The sequence below is a fragment of the Eucyclogobius newberryi genome, unplaced genomic scaffold (genome assembly GCF_026437365.1).
Source record: "Eucyclogobius newberryi isolate DKJ021-1_F unplaced genomic scaffold, fEucNew1.0.hap1 SCAF_16, whole genome shotgun sequence".
Taxonomy (NCBI): domain Eukaryota; kingdom Metazoa; phylum Chordata; class Actinopteri; order Gobiiformes; family Gobiidae; genus Eucyclogobius; species Eucyclogobius newberryi.
Genome location: NW_027315790.1, coordinates 19,052,313 through 19,068,315, shown reverse-complemented (window position 1 = coordinate 19,068,315; position 16,003 = coordinate 19,052,313). Strand labels below are relative to the sequence as shown.

Here is a 16,003-nt window from a genome sequence, read left to right as displayed (position 1 = left end):
TAAAGATTTTTACATAATTTTTTAATAAATCAGGCTGAAACAGATAAACAAATCCCTGCTAACAAAATCGTGTTATGTACAAGATTGGGAAGTTTGGTGTGTAGGTTCTACTAAAGGTGAAAAACGGCTTCTGGAGTGACAACAATGTCCCAGAGAAATTGATTACGTGGAATAAATGAAATAATTAGGAGCAGACTGGACAATTGAGTTCTTTTCACGTGAAAGCCTCTACATTGAGAGAGTAAACTGACCAAAAAAATAAATAAAATAAAATAAAATTACAAGGATGAAGTTACATTTACATGCACCTCAGTTTCATAGGTAGATAAATTCACTGACATACATTGCACATTGGTCTAAAAACACGAGTCAAAGCAAAGTCAGAGCATATTTGACTCACCGTTTGTTCAGAAGAGCCCCGGCCCCAGAGGTCAGAGGTCACACAAGGTCACGCAAGGTCACCAGGTTAGAGGAGAGGCAGACAAACAGAGAATTTTAGTGAATTTTCAAGTTAGAATTGTCTGACAGTTTAGTTTTATGTTGATCAATGAAGCCTAATCCATGGAATCAGGGGCCAAAGATCCCAGGGGTTCCCCAAAAAAAGCTCCAAACTACATTACATGGATTATATCAAAAGCGTGGCATGTTATATTTACTTTAATAATATATTTTATGACGGGAAAATAAATCTGCAACATGTTTATTGGGCAGTTTTCATCATAATAGTTGATCAAGCAGGAGGAGTGAGTGAGTCTGTGTTGTAATATTTGCTGTTACAGATGGCTTTTGTAGCACCTATATTACAACACTGAGGCAATTAATTCAGTTTACAGCTTAATACGGAGAAACAATCTAAAAGAAATGTGCACAAATTCAGAGCTGGAATACATCCTGACAAGATTTCCCAGCGTTTTTAAAATGTATTTCATTGTTTTACTGGAAGAAAAACTGCATTAATAACAACAGGGACAACAAACCGCACACACAGCCTAGTTTGATACATGTCACAATCAGTCTTGTTGTCTTTAATGGTTAATAAGGTTAAAAAACACACATTTCAGACCATTAGTTCTAGATTTCATTCAGGTATAAATGAGTTTTGGGTGTCAAGTTTTGATGATGAGCAACTTTAAAAAGGTGTGACAACCAACCCGTGTATACTATGATCAAGTTTACATTTTATTAACAATTATTTTTTCATTATTTGATCCATCTATTAATCATCTATTGCCAAAGCAAGTTGATAGTTTGTGCATTGTGTGATTCTGATCAAGTAGAGCATCGCAATCACTAAAAAATACAGAACAAACAGTAAAACAGGAATTAAAACACGTTGTTTAAATATTATGCCAGCCTTTGTGAGTAAAAACTACAATTTCTTCAGAAAAAAAAACCCGTTAATTTATTTACGTGTTTTGTGATTGGAGTGCGCTCTCTATTGGTCACTACCCGTTACTACAAGCGTTACTAAGCTCCAATACAGTTTAATTTATAAATCCATGTAAATGCATTCAAAGTACAACCTACATTCCTTACACAACATGGAATACTTAAAAACTTAATGACTGCAAGAGTATTAACTATTTATTTTACATATAATGAGAATTGCCGTGGGTGGCTCGCTTTGCGGCACTGATGATGCCGGAAACAACTTTCATATACAGTCAAATAACAATATAATGTAACACTGTATACCTCTACAATACACAGCAATATTGGGCTTGAATTAAACTTTGAGACACAAAAAAATGACAAGATAAATAAGTTGTGACGCTTTGATGATGTGGATTGTCCCTATAAGTATTTTTAATTACTAGACTAAACTACTTTTCGACGTTTAAAAGAACAAAAAATGTAAATATGTGTACTCACCCCAGAATAAAGCCCCCTCAGAGGAGCATTCACGGTCCTAAACTCCTTTGCCAACACGCCCTTCTGTCCCGTCCTGACGCAGCATCAGCACCACCATCACCACAGCCCATCGGGGCCGGCACTTGTGTCAAAATGAGTGATGAAGAGCACATTTGAAGCTTCGGATGGTCCATGATGATGATAATGATGATGGTGATGGTGATGATGAGGGTGATGATGAGTAAGTCCCGTTGCTGTGGCAGCTATAAGAACGCTGACGGGACAAACGCTTCTTCCCCCGGTGTCCATGCACCAAACTGCGCCCGGTCCCGTCCCAGCATGCTGCAGTTTCATGTCAGGACTCAGGAGCAAACTTTAGTCCGTTTTACTTTTGTGGATTCATGGCCAGTGCAGTGTTATTCTAATTTATTTGTAGATTATTTTGAATGTAATTGACTTATTATTACAGTAGGAACATTGCAGTGGGATTCTGCAAAGTTAAAGGAGATGTATGGTGTTTTTTGTTTATTATGGAACTATGACATAAGTAGATCATCATTTCACATTTTGTTCATTCTAAACTGTAATATTGATCTAAAACGGTTTATTAGTAGAAACAGCTCCTGTTCAGAACTGCAGAACTGATAAGCCCCGCCTCTTCATAGTGACGTTTTTATTTTTTATCTCAGGGTCTTCTTCTTCTTTGGTGTTTTATGGCAGTTGGTATGCAAGTGTTACATTACCACCACCCACTTCATCATTTTGACTTGATCTGTCTTTATTTTTCACACATTAAGTACTGGGATTTGGGTGGGGATAGGTGGTAGGTGAAAACAGGGATTTTCAGAGCACTCGAGCCTTACATGCAGTATAATGTATAGTCAGTATGGATGCTCAAATTAATATCTAGTTTCAGTATTGATTTGTACATGATTTGATACTTTGACAACCCTAGCTTAGAGTGAAAAACCAAAATAAACCAATATTCCCTCATTTATTATAATTGGTTGTGAAAGCCACTCTTCTTTCATTCTATTGTTGATGGTCTTTTTATGGACAAGGGGATATTAAAGGAGAAGTTACATTTGTACTTTATCAAACTTCTTTGAAAGTCCCTGTGATGGTTAAATGTGTATTTCCGGGATGTTTGAAGTGTCAATCGTCGTCCTCTGCTGACTCTGGGCGGAAACACTGCTTTGGAACATCGACCCAAAGACGACTTTCCTGAGAAACCCTGGCACTTTTTCCCTTTTCTTTTTTAACATTTGGCAACATCAACATTTTTGTATGAGATTATACAGTCTTATTTTAATAAGACCATATTAAACAACCCAATAATAATTTTGGGTTGTTCTCTGACATTGTCTTTTCACAATGAAGCTGAAGGGGGAGCTCTATCCCTGAAATTACTTAGTTACGCTTCAATATGCCTAGTTCAGATAACATTATATTACTGATTATTTATGGTTTAAAAAAGTACCAAACAACACCAAAATATACTAAAATAAAGCACTGCTACATCCATTATCCCATTATAAACTGTACTGTACTAATGTAGCGCTAAGCAATGCACTTAAATCTTTACAAAGAGTTAAATTAGTTGTGTAATGTTTACTTTGTGACTTTATGATTTGTAGAAAGAAACGACAGACACAAGGTGCTGGTCCGTTCACACAGTTTACTATCTGAAGATATGACATGTTCATGTAAATCCAGGATTATAGAAAGCCAGTAAATACAATGAAATCTGCATCGGAAAGTACAGTATGTGGAAGGAGCAAATACCCAAATATTTGTAATACCAACATCTCCTGGATATGATACTGACATCATGGACGCTGCGCACCTGCTACAGCCACAGCACAAGGCACTTCGGAAAACGCTCAGAAAACCGGCTTTTTCTTTTCTTTTTTCTAAGTGAAGAAGACAAACAAGTGTACCGCTAAAGAGGAAACGGACGTGTTCTCAGGCTCTCGTCAACACAAATATGTCCAGTTGTTTATGTATACGGCTCCTGAGGTACTCCTGAGGGGAGGGGGAGGTGTCCTGAGGTACTCCTGAGGGGCTCTAGGAGTCACCATAGAACCGGGAAGTCCATCTTAGTGAAGCCCGGCTCTCTCCTCTGCTCCCAGTACGAGTTGTTGCTAATCCACGTGTCGTTCCTGCACTTCCTGTCAACACAGAGCAAACGTGACGCTTTTAAATTGGTTTGTAGCGGCAAATTACGCTTAATTGTGGCTTTTGAAATACTTGAATACATTTACAGCTTTTCTCAGTTGCTTTGTATCATTTCTTGGACTTGAACTTTCAAAGCATTAAATGCATTTCCCAAAATAATTCACACAAAATTGAACACGTCAGTGCAGCACTAATGAAATGACCATCAAACAGTTTTAGGTTATTCACATATAAACTATATGAGGGTCATGGAAATTAAAGACAAAACGTGTTTTGTGATTGTTACGATAACATTTACTGACAGTTTTACTCTTTCCGCTTTCATTTTTTAAACACCAACACGTTTTAGTTGTGTTGATTTAAGATCCTGTCGATGCAAATGGCAGCATTGCATTTCATCAGCACAGGTTCTCACACACATTAAAACACTTCTCCACTTCTTACCTTAGGTTATGCTAAAGGTTCTACAGTCATGACATCATCTCCACACCTCAGTGGAGGAGAAAGCCTGCTGCTCATGTCTGTCTCACTGTCATCCATCTGAATATTTGTGCACATACAAATATTCAGATGGATGACAACTTGTGTATATTTTTGCCAATGTCTGTATGAATAGCTTAAACCCCAGGTCACTATTAGGCGGACCCTGGTTAGAATGGGACCCGAGCGCAGTCCTGTCCGGACCCAAACCTCGGACACGAAGCCCCTCATTCCTGAAGAACGAGCAGTGCAGCCTCCTCATGTGTTAGTGATGAGCGGCTTTTAAGAACATTTTTCAAATTAACTGGGAGTTTGCATCTTTCTGTCGCATCCCCTCTCTCTCTCTCTCTCTTTCCCTCCAAACATGCAGGAGCCCGACGAGCCTGTGAGAAAGCTTTTACGTGGCTTTTACTGATGTCTGTTTCCTTCTGACTAAATAATCACATCGCTGCATTCTTTTGTGCAGAGGAAAGTCCAGAGTGTGACGTTCTGATCAGAACAATTGATATTCAATTTGATATTCTTTACGTATGTTATAAAATAATAATATATATTATAACGTTAACCCTGTGGCCATATGTGGACCTTTTTCAAACTGGACCCCAGTTTATTAAAGACCCCTGGATAAAAACCCTTAGAAACATGACAATTGTTTAAATTATTTTGGTGGCCATGGTTTTTAACAATGAGGTCATACTCCATACAGATGAGAACCATTCTTATGGGTTCTGACAAGTCTGATGAAAGCAAATGTCAGTGTAAAAAACAGCAGATGACAGTGAAAAATCATTAATGATATTCCAAAGAATTGGCTCTTGTAAAAGTAAATGACCTGATTTGCAAGTAACTGAAGGATGTAAAGATTGAACATTGATTACTTTTGTAATATTAAGTTGTAATAAAACAACTGTTAAAAACTCTTAATTGGTATCAGATGTCATAAGCTTATATAAGGCACCTGGGATTTCATTTTAACTTATGGCAAGTATTTACATTTCTTAAAAAGAAAATAAAAAAATAACATTTAATTCTGGACAGAAGTGAGTGTGTAAACGATTGTTTGTTGTACTGTGTTGAAAGCAAGACAGAGGCAGGAGAGTAGTGACTGGTCCTGAAATAATCACTGAATATAATAGAAGAAGACAGTTGCATAATTATGCATGTAGTGCTGGATCGTACTTGAAGAATCGTGGCTGGTGCATCATGTTGTTGTCCAGGAGCACTTTCCTCCTCTCCCTCTGCAGCTGCTCTATCCTCTGCTTCTGCTCCTCAGCACCTTCTGTGTTCCCCTCCTCCAGCAGCCTGCACAGCACAACACGAGTCAAAAGGATATGCACACTTTCTTCTTTCAGCTCATTTATCTGCTTCAGAACTGTTCTGTTTTCTCCCAGATGAACACAAGCTTTCATCCCATAGTGTGATATTCTCACAGCCAATGTGATGTTTAGGCAGGTCAGGTGAGCTAATTTGCTTAACAACGCTGGTTGGAGCCAGGGGCAAACTACAGGGGAAGTAATGGACAGCATCACTACTATCAAATTCTACAAACAAAATGACCCCAAACAACAAACTTCTTTGTGTTTTTGGTTTGATGCTACGTTTGGCATAATTCGATATAAATTGGGAACAATTGGAAACAAAACGACAGATGAAAACCTCTGCTTACCTCTGGTCCGGCCTGAAGCGCGTGTCTGTAGGTGGCAGCAGAGGTCTGAGAGCAGAGTCCAGCTCGTTCAGCTCCACAGCAAACTGAGTGAAGCCGTAGTACTGCTCATGCTCCTCCGGCATCGGGTCTGTGCAGGGTCACATGACACAGCTTTGTTCATATCAGAGGAAGTCACTTAAAGCAGCTATTAGCATGGAATAAAATCATGATTGCATCCAAAAAGGAATATGCAATTAATAAAATAGACTTTAAAGAACAAATATGATGCATTTTCTGGGATTTAAACATGCTCTTGAGGAACTTTGCTTTTGCATCTCATGCTTCAAAACAATAAAAATGGGTCTACAAAAAGCACACATTACTTCATATCAGTCAAGCGTTCCCCACGTCAGGAATTGGGTTAGAGCTCCATCTACTGGCTGCTGGCTGCAGAGGGAGTTACATAGAGGAGAAAAACAAAACTAGCTTGCTCCCCACATGCTAATGTCGGCACGCAAGAACTACTTAGAACGAGCCTGGTGAATGATGGACTGAAAGATCTCAGAGCTTTACCTATGATGGGAGCTCAGAGAGGAGGACTCACTGAACAGGATTCCTCAAACAAACAAGAATGTAACGAAACACAAATAGTATGTTTTTGATGAGAGAACAAGGTCAAATCTGAAATTTCACACAATACGTTTCCTTTCATTTAAAATCTGTAGCTTTGTTTTAACAATTTTAAAAGCAAAATTATGACAATTATTGCAGGAAAACACAAATGTATTTTTACAGTATTATTTGTAACATGCTGTGTCACAAATGGCTTTACATTCCCAACTGCGCCTTGAGGTCATTATCCTTCATATACTCAGGACACATCATGTCATACAAAGCCCTTTTGGGTTGATTACAAACTGGTTTTAGCTGTAGGATCTGGCAACCCAAAGTGAGAAACTCTGCTTTGTGACTGGATCAAATGTAAACACAACTTTTGCATCATGATGAATGGGTCTGTGTAATCCCTCATTTGTCCAGGAGTGTTCCATTGTCAGAAGGTCCCGCCCAGTGGGCAGGGCCTACTCAGAGTAGAATACATATCTGAGTTCCCAGACTCAATCTGCAGATTGAGAATGACTCAATCGAAACGTCTTGTTTTTCTAAAAACTGTGATACAGATACAGATGATACAACGGAATCGTTTTCTACATCATGATTAATTCTTTGGTAATTGTAACTAGACTAGATCCCATTACAGTTGATCTGCAAAAACATTTGATTTGAACACATTGACTTATTTAAGACACAGATAGGTCATGTTCATTAAAAGCTGTGATGTGTTGGATTGGAGAGCAGACTCACTGGCGATCCACAGGCAGGTGGCAGAGGGAGGAGCGCCCTGATACAGAGCCTCGTTCCACTTCCCAAACACACTGTGCACCACTGTCCCACTGGAGTCTGTGACCACGGCCTCCACCTCGTTCACTGTGGAGCTCCACGACTTCGCCTACACAAAGAACACTTTACTTTATTTTTATGGATAGATGTCATACTTGATGCATATTTCCTTCTTTGACCAGAAGATGGTGGTATTTGATTGAATACGAAGCTTGTATAATGTAGTTTCTGAGGGGCACAGTATGGTACAGAATGTGCAGGTTTGTTTCTCTTCTGACCTTTACAAAGGTGACTTTGCACTGGCACTCGTTGCTGTTGCTGTTCTTGATGGTCATTTCTCCGTAGTGCTCGATCCAGCGCTGGCCACTCAGGATGTTGTGGATACAGGAAGTCACCTTGCTCCACTCGTAGTGGTCCCCAAACCTGCACACAGCACATGGGCACGTTATGACCCTGTAGTACAGCAGCTCTGCAGGTGTCACACACAGCACACGGGACTTACTCAGGTAAGGTCACATGAGTGGTTCCCATGGGAACGATCTCCATTGACTTTCCCCAGAATTTATTTTTCCACCGCACATCTGAAGCAAACAAAGATCAAGGTTAACCTCACAGTGAGTAGTGCTCAGTGAAGGTGATGACCCTTATGTCTGTGGCGGGCTTTAGCCAGAGCACACAGAACAAACAGTGTCAACCTGCTGCTCCTGCCCTCACCTTGCCAGAAGGTAAAGTTCCTTGAATCAGCGTGACAGGCCGACACAGGAGGGTGGTGACTCACCTGCAATTAAAAACAATTCTTTGAAAGCTCAGACTATATGGGCTGTTGTCCCGTTTATTACGAGAAGTTCAAAGGACACGTGAAGACTGCAGCCCGTGTGGAAGACGTACCTGCTCAGCGATGAACCTGAAGCCTTTGTCGGGCCGGTCACACTCGTAGCTCTCTCCCAGCACAGGGTTGAAGGGCTTGCTGCCGGCTCGGTGGTACGTGCAGGCGTACGCCGAGATGGCAAACGCAGCCACATACACCTGCAAACACAAGCATCAGCAAACTCAAACACACAAAAGCAGCTTTGTTTTTTACACATTCCTTTGGCCTCTAGGCTTCATTATAAAACTGTCAAAAGGGGAGGGACGTAGAGGGAGAAGTCTACAGCACTACATCACAAGGCAGAACAACTTTAAGGCTTTAATGGGAGGATTAAAGTCAGACACTCTTCTTACTCATATACGACTTACTTATAAAAGGGGTGTTCTGCTGCTTAACAAGCCTGGAACAAGGTAACTGATCCCTGCAGTAATTAAGGATGTAACTACAAGCAATATTTTGAATTATAAGCAAAATATATAGGGAACTTAATAGAACGATCCTTAGCTCCATTTCAGTGCAGAAAACATGAAGAAATAACTGTTATGTATATATAAATATATTAAATTATCTTGGTCTCCTCACAAAAATCACAAAAAACATCATACTTTGAAATGAATATTGAGCTAGTGTGGCATATGTTTACAGCCGCAGTAGCAGCTCACCATGCGCTGGTAGGGGTCATGGGTCTGACTGGCTGTGTCCAGGAGCTCGCAGTACTCCAGCTCCTCGGTCAGCCTCTGCAGAGTGTTGAGCGGCTCGTTCAGCTGCACGGGCATGGCCACCTTGGACAGGTCCTTCCCGATGTTGTTCCTGAGGATGTTCCACAGAGACACGGTGCTGCTGGGGCTGGGGGCGGGCAGTCTGGAGCGCCGCCGCGCCTTGGGGGCCTCGCTGGAAACTGGAAAAACAACAAGATTGTGAGATGTGAGACAGAATGGAGACCCCTCGCACGCGCTCAACCCTCAGTGTGAGCTCACGCTGTCTGGAAGACTGAAATAAATATAGTTTGAGTTTGAATGGGTACTTCTAAACTGTTGTGTGTATGCAAGAATGAGTAGAGCCAAAGAAGAACTCATTTGGGGGACAATAAGAACTAAAAAGAGTTAGCCTGCCCTTACGGTATATTTTAAGATGCTAACTTAGACAGTGAACTCCACTGGACACCTTTATACATACATATTTTGCAAAGCCCAGTGTTCTTGTTGTCATTTCTACTAAACTGAATGATATTAAGGAAACAAAGGGTTTACATAGTGACATGATTCTGGTTTAGCGGTGCTGATCTTGGCACAAAACGCTGTTGTGATGAGGTCATGGGTGTATTTCCACAGTGACTTTATTTGGCTCCGACACTTACTCAATCTCTGCATGTGTGCGCATGTATTTGTGTGCATGTGGGACAGGCGTTAGGCTGACCAGATAAGTGCCTGTGGGTGGCGCCGTCGCACGTATCCATAGAGATTGTGTCGCTAATATCACTGATGTAGGAGTCATCGTCCGACACCTGCTGAGACACGGGCACAGGAAAAGGTCACGCACTTGCTGCACATACTACAGCACCAGGCAGACACGCTGTACCATCAATGACCGTTTAAGACATATTATTTGAGCAAATGTTACAAATGTGTCATGTGTTCTTTAGATGTTCATTTGGCCCATTACCACCTGGGAGGACTCCACACAAAATCTTCTATTCATGGGTTTCAACAGCTTCAGGACATTTGCCCATTCAAAAACAATGCAATATGATAAAGGCTAGAGAGCTCAAGACTATGATAGTAACCAACATCCAGTTCCAGCAGCAATGTTCTGACTGTAAAACTCTACTCAGAAACTCCAGCAAACAGGGACCTGGACACTTTAATAATGGGACTTTTTAATATATATCTGTACTTTATCTAAAATGACCCATGTTATACCACACTAATGTCATTTATTAGCTGTGAAGTGATCAGAATAATGATGATTTAATTCTGTCCCAAGTTTTCCTGCATTATTCGGATCACAAATAAAACATCTTATAAGCCAATTAATTTATAATTCTTATGTTCTTACAATCACGAGATGGCCCTCCCCATTGCCACGGAAACAGAATCCATTATCTCTTTCTATCTTTTTCAATACCTCAAGATACAATATTTGGTTTTTAAGTTGTTGATTGCTATGGCAACGGTGCTAATTCTCCATCTCTCTGATAAACAAGCTTATTGAGCAGTGTTTTATACTGCAACACAATAATTCTAGGTAATCTCTACGATCTAAAAAATCATTAAAAGAATTAAAGAACTTAAGTACTTTATGCTGTATCAATTGTACACCAAGCAGCAGCAACACTGTAACAGTGAGAACATTCACGAGTTCTTGTTCATATCATAATGTAAAAAGAGTTAGAATTGGTATTTTTCATAATATGCCAATTATATCTGATATAAAGTAATGATGGTTTTGAAATCAAACGAAATACTGTACTTTTAAAAGTTGTTTTTGTACCCTCAGTGGTCCATCAATGTTCATATGAAGTGGTTTATGCAACATTTTGAGGAATATTTGGTTTTAAATTGTTCTTCGCTCTGGCAACCATCCTAAATGTGCATCATTCTGAAAGCCATGGATTTGTATTAGAACTAAACACACTTGATCGGTGCATTTCTCCTTTATAGATGGATAGAATGCAGTTTTTCAAAATGTTACAGGAATTTTGTGACATGAAACACTCAAGATCAGAACCATGAAAGTCATATTTCATCTAGAAAAGGCCTTTGAATATGACCTCGTTTTCTGAAGAGGAGGATGACAGCAGATACTCCTGAGCGTCGAAGAACTCGGAGATGGACTCTGGGATGGAGGCTCTGCTGTCGTTGGAGGCCTGATGCACCAGCGAGTGGGAGCCGGCCTGATACTCCTGCAACAGGACAGAGCACAACACATCACGACCTACGAGCAAAAGGAATGACCTCCAACTGGTTCCCAACACACCAGGTCAGAGAAGCCAGCGAACAGACATCGAGACCATAGAGCAGTGTTCTCGCTGGGCTGAGGTAAACCGTGGTGCTCGCGAAAAGTACTTAAAAAAAGTACTGCCGAGTGAAAAGAACCATGGGGCCCGCTCACAGGGCAATCTAGATCACCGTGCGAGCGAGCGCCGCAGCACCCCACGGTTATCTTAATAATAATTTTGAATAATAATAATCTTTTGAGCATGGCGGGTGACAGCCGGAGCAGCGAGAACACTGATACAGCATCACATTTTAGAGTCTAGCTTTATTATCATGTCTCATTGTTCTTTCAATTATCATTCATGTTTTAGTATAATCATATCATCATATAACGCCTGGGGGCAAAAGGTTACATTATAGGTTATTGGTGATATTGTGATTCAGGGCTTTTCCCCTCCCACTCTGCTTTTAATTACCACAAAATTACAATTGCACAGAATAATATTGAAGAACATTTTCGATGTACACAGAATTACCGTCATCATATTGGTGAAGTAAATTCAATTATGCAAAAGTTAAGTTTATTTTTTTGCTTTGTTTTTACAAACTTACCTGACATTATATTTAGCTTAAGTTTAATGAATTCTGTTCAAAATGTTTCCCTCCGTGCGTCACAAACACTTCCTGGTGTGAAGTCATAATCTACCTATGACATGGCTCTGAGATCTTCTGCGCTGTTTTTAAGTCCATAAAATCAACGTTAGACGTTTAAAATCACGATCATTACAACCGTGTGGCTACATTAGCATATCGGAGGGAAGCTAGCATTTGTGTCTGTCTTATGCAATTCCCTCTGCAACCAGTAGCTAGAGCCCATTGGTCAATTCCTAGCGTAGGCTACGCTTCATTCTTTATTTCTTTTTTTAATCTTTTGAAAAGCTTGCATGGTGATTTAGAAAAGTGCACAAAATGCCCTCTGCTGGAAAGTGGCATTCATTAAGAGTGGTTATTGTTTTTACATAGTGCATCTTTAAAGCAAGGAGCTGTATCCAATCAAATCCCTTCAAACAGTCAACAATTGTTTTGTAGGCGTATTGTTTAGTCGTTTTAAAAATGTTACACCCTAGTAATGATATAGTTTAAATCAATAATAGTAATGCCAGAGTGACTTACAGATGCATAGGCCGTCTTGAGCCCCATGACCTGCGCTGGGGGCGGGGCCTGCCGGTCGATGGTTTGCTTCAGATGATCCCTCTCAGACGACAGCGCGGTGTAGGCCGACTTCAGGTTGGAGTAGACTACCGAAGGCACAGGACCACAGTTGTCATGGAAACAGTCTTATAGACCAGCACCCTTTTACACACACGTGGTATTCCAACATGCCTCTACACGATGTTCTATTTCAGCAGGCGATTCAATTTCACAGAGCACATGGATTAATGACACAATTAGCGCAACAATTATTGTGATTGTAATAGAAAAATGCTTAATTGTGACGGCAGTTTGAGCACTGAACTCTCTGAATCAGGTCAAAGTATGTACTGACATTGTTTGTGTGTGTTTTAACTCTGAACTACGAGTCTGTAATGAAAGTTTGATGATCATGACAGTTTGCAGTTGCTTATGAGAGTTCAAAGAGAGAAGCTCAGCAAAAGGCATTATTTGTTGAAAGTAAAAATACTGTTTGTGGGACAAAAATGCCATTAAAAGTGGTCAATTTTATTTTCATTTGGATGCATTATTCTAAAAACGGTAATCTCAAACAATACACACTTTGCATTTTCTCTGGTTACGCCCACTCCGCACTTTCTTTTTTCTTTCTCTTCTTCTCTGTCTTTTTATTCATTTATTTATTTTTTCTCTTCTTCTTTCTCTTTTTTCCTCTTTTGACAATGTTACTGGACTGTATCCTTATTCACACACAAAGTTTTGATTGGTCTGCGTTTATTCTTTCAATAAAAAAACAATAAAAAAATAAAAGTGGTAAACGTTTCAGAAAGATGATTGAACCAAAGGAGAGTGAAACGCAGCCGTGTCGCAGACTCACTGTTGTTGGCCAGCCTGCAGAAGTCCTCCTGCAGCAGGGACACTGGTGTGGGCGAGTCTGGGGGCTCGGGGCCGGGCTCCTGGCACTGCGGCTCAGTGGAGGACAGGTTTGGGTTGGACGCATGGAGACGCGGGGATTTGGAAGAGATACAACTGGGCACCTGGAAGACCAACAATCGGACGGTCAATATGGACGTGTCAAGATTGTTCAGTGAGCGAGTGAGCCAAGAATACTACTGAGTCCAGTCACTGACCTGTAACGTGGCTTTGGCTTCTTTGCCGTTGTTTTTAGAGCGCCATCTTCTGGGTTTCTTCTCTTTCTTGGGAATGTCGTAAGCAGGAACATGCTGCCCCAAAAAGACAAGCGCACCACACCATAAATGCAAAAAACGGTCACGTCTCTACCTCCAATGGGCAAACAAAGCACTTTACATCAAAGAACCACCACACACACACACACACACACACACAAACGTGCATACACCAGCGAGTGTCTTGCCCAAGGACACAACACAGACTCATTTTTATATCCAAGTAAAAAGCTGTTTATAGTTTATGTTGAAATGTTTGTTTGACAGACTTTAATGCAGCTCGTGTACCAGTATTTGACAGTTTGAACTCTTACGTACAAAGGGGACGAGGAATCTCAGTACGATATTACAAAGATATGAAGAGATGAATCTGATGGTTGACGATACCATATTTATTGCAATATTTTGAAGAGGCCAACAGGTGTAAATATGGGTATTTTCCTTTTTAAAATGCCTTGGCAAACAATTACTGTGATAATCCATATGATGAAGTGTTGTGCTTAATAACAGTCATTTCTTCATGAATATGACTGTTTCATGGACTGAATTCCCCTGTTTCTTTAGCTGACGCTGCAACAAAAGCTTATGATTGGATCTACTGTGACAGCGCAGCATATCATTGTGAGACTTTGACGATACGATATCACAATATTCAGTTATTGTTCCATCCCTTGTGAGGACCTTGTACCTACAGTACAGAGCGGTGATCTCGTACCTGTAGAGCAGTGATGGCCGGAGCAGAGTGTGTGCGGTGCATGACCTCCATGCTCTTCAGCAGCAGGTTCAGCTCCAGCAGGTAGGACTCCGCCTCCTCCAGGTCTGAGGGACAGAGGCGGCAATTAAACATTCAATACTTCATTTCAACCCATTACTTCTCTTCATCTCTCAACCAATCAAGGCATTCACATTGCACTCTCTTGCTCCTCTTTATTCAGTCGCTTTCTCTGCCTCTCCTGCTCATTTCGTCACTAATATCAGTGCAGAAAACGATTCAGTAAACTATTCAACTAACTTCTTTTTACGATGATTTTGGTCAGCTCAGGATTAGTATTTTACATTTTCTAACTTCAAATAATGCCTGTATTGAGAAAACACACTTTTAAAAACGACATCTCTGTTTCCAATGAGGTATGTGGGCTTTTGAGCACCATCTGCTGTCACAAGTGGGAATGAGCAACAAAGAAATGTATAAATAAAACCATTAAGCAGTGTTTAAAAGAGCTTTGTGCACGTTCTGAACCCAGTTTGACCGCGGAAAAGCTCAGAACGAGTACAACGATGGGTTTGGGGTCTCTGCAACTGCTAAGGAGACTTCCGCGATCGTTTTCTGTTACGCAAGGACATTTGAAACGGAGTCATTTCTGAGCGCTACGGAGAAGACAACCTCATGAACAGGTTTGATGAAACAAGCGCGAATGAAACAAAATACAACTCGGGGTATGTTTTTGATGAGGGAACATTATAACACAGGTAAAGGAGAGGAAACGGTCACTTTAGCACGATCTGTGTCCTTTACATTATATTTAAATTACACAGTGAAACTTGGAATAACATAAACGCAAAGAGTGATGGGAGTTTTCCGACCTTTGCAGCACTTGTCCATGTCCTCGGAGGAGTGGAGCCATGAACTGACTTTGGCCTGGTGAACAGAGGCTTGCTTGGTCAGAGTGGTTCGCTATAAATGCAAACATCAATAACACAGAAGGTTTTGGGGTTTTTTTTTGCTTCTCAAATGTACAAGTCCTTACTCGTCTGATGGAGTCGGTGAGGGAGGGGGAGGCCACGGCGTGCGGGTTGAACAGGTGTCTCTCTGGATACGTGGCAATCTCGTTCTGTCTAAACACTCGATGGTTCCGCAGCTTGGATACCCACTCCTCAAACAGCTCCGGTGATTTGATCTGAGTGTTACAAGAATACATTTAAACGCTATAAACAAGACGCTTTCACTTTCTTTTGTGGGAGGAGGAGAAACTACATGTGCCTGATGTCTGACATTATTATTTGTTTCTATTGACAGTACATCATCGTTGGAAAAGTACCTGCTATAGCAAAAACTTTTTTTCTTGATAGCTTGTATATTAGGGCTGCAATTAATGATTATTTTAGTCAGCATTTTAAAAGATTATTTCGCTGACATATGCAAAATGGAACAAATACTTAGGACTCAACTTTAAAATAGACAAATTTAAAAGACAATGGTCAAAATGGGACAATTATCATGAACCTGATACTCAGTCATTCTTTTTTGTTTATGTACATTATGTAACATACATACACACACCACACTTTT

At 40.5% G+C, this 16,003-nt stretch overlaps 1 protein-coding gene across 2 annotated transcripts in view; it reads right to left on the bottom strand.

Moving 5' to 3' along the window:
* Positions 1 to 3,515: 3,515 nt before the first annotated feature.
* LOC140361901 (oxysterol-binding protein-related protein 3-like) overlaps positions 3,516 to 16,003 on the bottom strand; it is a 31,309-nt gene continuing 18,821 nt past the window's right edge. Inside the window, exons 6-22 of one of the 2 annotated variants that reach the window (XM_072447802.1) lie at positions 15,462 to 15,611; positions 15,298 to 15,388; positions 14,429 to 14,532; positions 13,657 to 13,749; positions 13,404 to 13,563; positions 12,530 to 12,654; positions 11,191 to 11,322; positions 9,837 to 9,924; positions 9,083 to 9,318; positions 8,441 to 8,578; positions 8,267 to 8,330; positions 8,055 to 8,133; positions 7,831 to 7,975; positions 7,517 to 7,661; positions 6,176 to 6,302; positions 5,689 to 5,811; positions 3,516 to 4,022 (exon numbers count right to left, since the gene is read on the bottom strand). In XM_072447802.1, the coding sequence (XP_072303903.1) occupies positions 3,926 to 4,022; positions 5,689 to 5,811; positions 6,176 to 6,302; positions 7,517 to 7,661; positions 7,831 to 7,975; positions 8,055 to 8,133; positions 8,267 to 8,330; positions 8,441 to 8,578; positions 9,083 to 9,318; positions 9,837 to 9,924; positions 11,191 to 11,322; positions 12,530 to 12,654; positions 13,404 to 13,563; positions 13,657 to 13,749; positions 14,429 to 14,532; positions 15,298 to 15,388; positions 15,462 to 15,611 (2,097 nt within the window). In that variant the 3' untranslated portion in view covers positions 3,516 to 3,925. The remainder of the gene's footprint in view (positions 4,023 to 5,688; positions 5,812 to 6,175; positions 6,303 to 7,516; positions 7,662 to 7,830; positions 7,976 to 8,054; positions 8,134 to 8,266; positions 8,331 to 8,440; positions 8,579 to 9,082; positions 9,319 to 9,836; positions 9,925 to 11,190; positions 11,323 to 12,529; positions 12,655 to 13,403; positions 13,564 to 13,656; positions 13,750 to 14,428; positions 14,533 to 15,297; positions 15,389 to 15,461; positions 15,612 to 16,003) is intronic. The other variant, XM_072447803.1, reaches the window with a different exon arrangement.